This window comes from Vicia villosa, unplaced genomic scaffold (genome assembly GCF_029867415.1).
Source record: "Vicia villosa cultivar HV-30 ecotype Madison, WI unplaced genomic scaffold, Vvil1.0 ctg.000924F_1_1, whole genome shotgun sequence".
Classification (NCBI taxonomy): Eukaryota; Viridiplantae; Streptophyta; class Magnoliopsida; order Fabales; family Fabaceae; genus Vicia; species Vicia villosa.
The window spans coordinates 659,116-664,769 of record NW_026705415.1 but is presented as its reverse complement, the minus strand read 5'-3'; the positions used below and the strand labels follow the sequence as shown (position 1 = coordinate 664,769).

The window sequence follows — 5,654 nt, the reverse complement described above, 5'->3', positions numbered from 1 at the left end:
TTTCGATCAAAGACTCCACAATAATTTAATATAAAAGCAAGGTTTCTTATTGATAATAAATTCAAACAATTGTTCAAAGGAAAGAATCAATGGTATTGTATATTCATTGGTTAATTACTACCTTAAACTCAACAAGAGGAATTTAGCTCTCCATAGACATGGAGAACACACAAGAATTAATAGAGGGATTCATCTTCATCAACGGAATGTCTTCAATTGGTAAAGATTTGGCCTTCGATTGTTGTTCTCGGCTTCAAACTCAGAATGCTCTCCTAATTTCGCTCACAAAAGATCTGTCTTTACTTTGAAATCTAGGGCTTCTATTTATAAGTTTTGGGCTTTTAACGCCGAGGCCGCGGCGCGGCAACGGATGTGCGCGGCGCGATCAAAAACAGAAACTTTGGCGCGGCGCTGTCTAGAGCTTCCGCGGCGCGCCCTTGTCAAACTTCATCTTTTTGCTTTGCCTTTGAGACGTCCAGCTTTCTTTCCTCTTCATGTTTTCCTAAAGCTCCATTTCAGCTCTAAACCTGCATCAATAATACCCACAAGTGATTCGATTTGCTTTACACATGAACTAAACCTTTTCAGTTCAATTCTCACTAAAAACCTATGGATCTATCACAATTTGCATTAGTTTAGAAAAGAAATTACTTATATTAACACATGAAATTACCATTAATTCACTCCTAACACCAAGATGGCGGGTTGGCGGGTGGCGGACTTACCCGCCTATTTTTATTTATATTTTTTAATAGATTAATATGTTTTTTTACCTTTTAATTAAACTTTTCACTTATTTTTTAACACAATTTTTTATAAAAGTAATTTTTTAACAAATTTACTCTAAAATATATTACATATATTTATAAATAAATGTATAAAATAAACCATCAAGAATTGCAATTACTAGAATTAACTAAAAAAAGAGTGAGTTTTGGAGGAGGAGCAGGTTTTGGCGAGCGGCGGGCTTTGGCGGGGCGGGTATGGCGGGCGGCGGGTTTTGGCGGGGCGGGCTTTTGCGAGCGGCGAGCCTAAAATCCCAACCCAACCCGCTATTTTTTGGCGGGTGCGCAGGCGGTCTGGCGGGCCCCGGCCCGTTTTGCCACCCCTATCTTGGAGGATAATGACATTATTAATTCTCCATTTACCAGAAGAAAAAAACTACTCTGGAAGGGTCCAATAATCTAATTTAGATAATGACGCAATGTGTTAACCATAATCTTTGTAATAAATTTGTAAATAGTGTTACACAAGCTATGAACCTGAAATCTTTAAATTTTTTGGAGCAGTCTATCTTAAAAATTAATGTGATAAGAGTCTTAAAAAGAAAAGAATGCAAATTACTTCTTACAAAAGTATTTGTTATAAGATGGAAAACATCATCTCCAACTACTCTCTCTGTCTCACAATGAGTGACCCATTTGAAATAAAATGATGTCCCAAAAATGAATGATCTATTTCAATTTTCAATACACTTTTTTCAATCATACCCTCTAATTAATAAAAAATTTACAATTCCCAATACATGATAAGAGTACGGTAATAAAACAATATTCTCTCATTTTTATACACTTTTCTTAATCGGTATAAAATGGTGTGCCAGGTCATTCATTGTGTGATGGAGGGAGTAAATCTCAAAACTGTTTAAAGAAAATATTTTAAAATCTATTAGTTTCTTTCAATTTTCTTTTGAGAAAATTTCTCTTATTTTTTTATAAAATAATTATGCTGTTTAAAGACTTGCACGACTTGTAAAAAAAAATACACAAATGTTAGGGTGTGTTTGTTTCAAATTTAGAAATAAGATTCCATATATCAATAAAAAATGTGTATACTCATGTTTATTACAAGAATGAAAATAACTTCTCATATTCTCATGAAGTCATTCTCATATGAAATCATTCTCATGTAAAAGGATGGGAATGAGATTCCCGTGAAATTTTAAAAAATTAATTAAAACTATAAATTTTTCTAAAAATATCAAAATGTTTGCGAAACAACTTTTCAAAATAAAATTTCTTATCTTTATTTTTCCGGGTAAATTACGAGGGTTTCAACTTCAATACGTTGTATCTCAATTTTAACATCAGTGCGTTCTTACCGGCACAGACTCAGTAGCCGTTCATGAATTCCTCTCCAGCGAAGTCTCCGCATTTAAACGGCGCTCCGCCGTCGTTGTCAGTCCTCCTTGATGAACTCATTTCAGAAATTCTTTCGCGGCTTCCTGTCAAAACTCTCATGCAAATGAAATGTGTTTGTAAGTCATTGAAAACCCTAATCTCCGATCCTGCTTTCGCCAAATTGCACCTTCAGCGATCGCCAAAAAATACCCATTTCTTACTGACACCAGAATGGTCTATGCCTGACGAGGATTCGGATTGCAGTGTCTTACCCTTTACCGTAACTGATTTGATAGAGAGTCCATTGCTCATCATTGACAACTATCGATTGAGGCGTATCACTAATTCCTATGATCCTCAGTCTCACTACCGATTGAGGAATATGGATTGCTGGAAGATAGTTGGTTCATGTAATGGATTGCTCTGCTTGCTCGGTGGTTTTTGGGCTACCAAGAATAAAATATTCTGGCTCCGTTTTTGGAACCCAGCCACGAGGACATTATCTGAAAAATTAGGTTATCTAACTGACTTTTGGAGATTGGCATTTGGTTATGATGTTTCAGCCAACTCGTATAAGGTGGTGGCATTCTCTCCAAACAAGGTGAAAGTTTTTAGTTTGAGTGACAATGTTTGGAAAAACATTGAGTGTTTTCCAACGGTTCCATTTGGCCTTCATCCTAGTAGTCCCGGCCGTTACCCATTTGTGAATAGTGGTGTTTATGTAAGTAGTACTATTAACTGGTTGGCTATTCGAAATAAGACTGAATATGATTGGAATGATATTACCATCGACCAATTTGTGATTGTCTCGCTCAATCTTGGCACGGAGACTTACCAGGAGTTGTTGCCACCTCGGGGTTTTGTTGAAGTACCACCTGTCGAGCCATCTGTAAATGTGTTGATGGACTGTCTTTGTTTTTCTCACCGTGCCAAGGGAACTCATTTTGTTATATGGAAGATGATGGAATTTGGAGTTCGAGAGTCTTGGACTCTATTCCTCAGCATTAGTTTTCAAAGTCTTCGAATTTATCATGGCATTGATGATTGGCTGGCATATGGTTCTCAATTGTTTCTATTTCCTTTGTATTTTTCTGACAGTAGCGACACACTGATTATTGCAACCAATCAAGAAGGTGATGGTTTTTACAACCAACCGGCAATTCTCTATAATTGGAGATATAATATAGTAGAGGAAATTACTTCAAAGCACACCGAGATATTGTGGTTTTATACCAAGGATTATGTTGAAAGCTTGGTTTCGACCTGTCCAAAGTAAGTTTCTCTTCAATGATTTAATTGTTTGGTTTTTCTTTTTGTTGTAGTTTCATGTATGATGTTTTAAAATCTTAGCTAGTGCGGGTACTCTCTTTTCAGTGGCTTAGGATTTATGTTGTTTCTTTGTTTAAATATTATTACTATTAATATTATTATGACTAGAAGTTGATCCTCCCAAAAGGAAATTTAGTAACTCTTGAATGATTTTATTTGTTATGTCTTTTCAAACCATTTTATACAAAACTAAAGTACGAAGATGTCCTTAATTTGGGATAATGTTAAAAAGTGGTAGAGAAGAGAGTGTAATGTTAATGCCAGAAACATGTCAATGGGTTGGTGGTGACACATGTGACATATCTCTTGACTTGGACTGATTTATACTTATATGAGAAAAGAAAAACATTAGTTTCTCTTGAAACTTTTAATGTTTTTGGTTAATGCTAGAAACATATCGATGGGTTGGTGATGCATATGTGACATATCTCTTGACCTAGACTGATTTATGATCTATAGATCTATACATATATGAGAAAAGAAAAACATTAGTTTCTCTTCAAACTTATAATGTTTTTGTTTACTTCAAACCAAAAAGAAAAACATTAGTTTCTCTTCAAACTTATAATGTTTTTGCTTACTTCAAAACTTTGTTATAGATAATGAACGTATTTGTACTTGTATTCTGTATTGTATAAACGTTCAAACTAGCTGAAGGTATGTTTGTCAACTCACCTCCTTGTGTTCTGGTTGAATAAGTAGAGTGGTTTTGTTACAATGTTTTTTATACTATTCCTATTACAATATTTACATCTAGGTGATCTATATAGATATTAAGCATTAAAATGATTTTACAAATTATTACACACATGTATAAATTATTATATATGGTTTAGTTTTGTTTATACCAGTTCAAGTATATCCAATTTTTGGAAGCTAGGATTAATTTATTTTTGTACTGATGATGATATTGCAGTAGTACTGGCTTGTAATCAAGGTTGAAACTAATTTCTTTACTTTTTACTTTTTGTATTTTTATGTTTCAATCTCAAGGTTGAAACTAATTTCTTTACTTTTTATCTACATTTTGTATTTTGATGTTTCAGTCTCCTGTCTAATATGGTTCTTTTTTGAATCACAGGACCACACCATCAACTTCAAGCACATATGGCATTATTGATGGTTGATGGCTTGGTAGGAAGAAAGGAAAAAAGTATTATTGGAGCTCTATATTTTCTTTAGTTTTAGTGCTCATTTGGTATAAGATGTTTCTGGCTCTATTGGTTCCTCTTTAGGACTACTTTGTAAACGTCGTAGAATTTACTGCAAAATATGTTGTTTTACAATTGTACTCCTATTTGTGTAAGAGAGCCACTGGGAAGAATTATTGTTGCATAAACATCCAACTTCTTTACGATGATATCAACCTTGGTTTTGGCAAACACAAATATTATTATGTACATGTGATCCTCCCAGGCCCAGCGTTGAGACACATTTAGTTTTTGTTGCAGAAGAATGAACTCTAAAACTTGTCTGAGCGCAATTGCAGTTATCTTCGGATTGCATAATAATCTGTCTAAAAGTACATTCTTAAAATATTTTTCTCATCATTTAAAATGACACTGTTTGGTATCATATTGGTGATGGTAATGTTGTTTATAATGACGAGTGTGTGAGTTGGCTCAACTTGAGGGAACCTAACTCGGTGGTTTATATATTCTTTGGGAATTTGTATAGTCTCGTTAGGGAGCATTATTTGGAGATAGAGAGTTGGATTGCGGTGTATGGTTCATTTGGATGATGCTTGAGGATGACGATGGGTTCTGTGTGGTTGTATAGGGTTTCAATTTCAAGAGAGGGATGTGTTTCACACAGGTTGATCTCGAAGCACCCTGCAGTTGGAGAATTCTTAATTCAATGGTTAAAATTAAGTTGCGGAGGGGATAGGCGCTGGAGTGACCATTATCTAATCTTCGAGAGATTTTGTCCACTTCATTGGCTTAAAACACAACTGGATTTAGGTGAAACCTATATCTAATGACTTTCTAGATTTGTTTGCTCTAGAATTTTCAAAAATGTCTTGAATTGAAATTTCCTTACCATTAACAATAACATCTCCAATCATTGGAATATCATATAAATAATAAGAAGGAACAAGAAATAGAAATTTAACAATATTTCTTGCATCTAATTCTGTTTTATAACATCTAATAAAAAGGAAAAATTTCGAACTTTTTGAATTCAAAAAGTTAACTCAACTTTTCA

At 34.3% G+C, this 5,654-nt stretch overlaps 1 protein-coding gene across 1 annotated transcript; it reads left to right on the top strand.

Annotated features, from left to right (window-relative positions):
* The first annotated feature begins 2,001 nt into the window (after positions 1-2,001).
* On the top strand, positions 2,002-5,400 carry LOC131632278 (F-box/kelch-repeat protein At3g23880-like). Its single transcript, XM_058903058.1, has 2 exons — positions 2,002-3,392; positions 4,531-5,400. Exons 1-2 carry the CDS (start codon positions 2,125-2,127, stop codon positions 4,574-4,576), a joined length of 1,314 nt encoding a protein of 437 aa, XP_058759041.1. The 5' UTR covers positions 2,002-2,124; the 3' UTR covers positions 4,577-5,400.
* The last annotated feature ends 254 nt before the right edge of the window (positions 5,401-5,654 follow it).

Coding starts and splice junctions, on each gene's coding strand:
- LOC131632278 (XM_058903058.1), top strand. CDS start 2,125: ATGAATTCCTCTCCAGCGAAGTCTCCGCATTTAAACGGCGCTCCGCCG. Junction 3,393..4,530: donor TTGGTTTCGACCTGTCCAAA/GTAAGTTTCTCT, acceptor TTTGAATCACAG/GACCACACCATCAACTTCAA.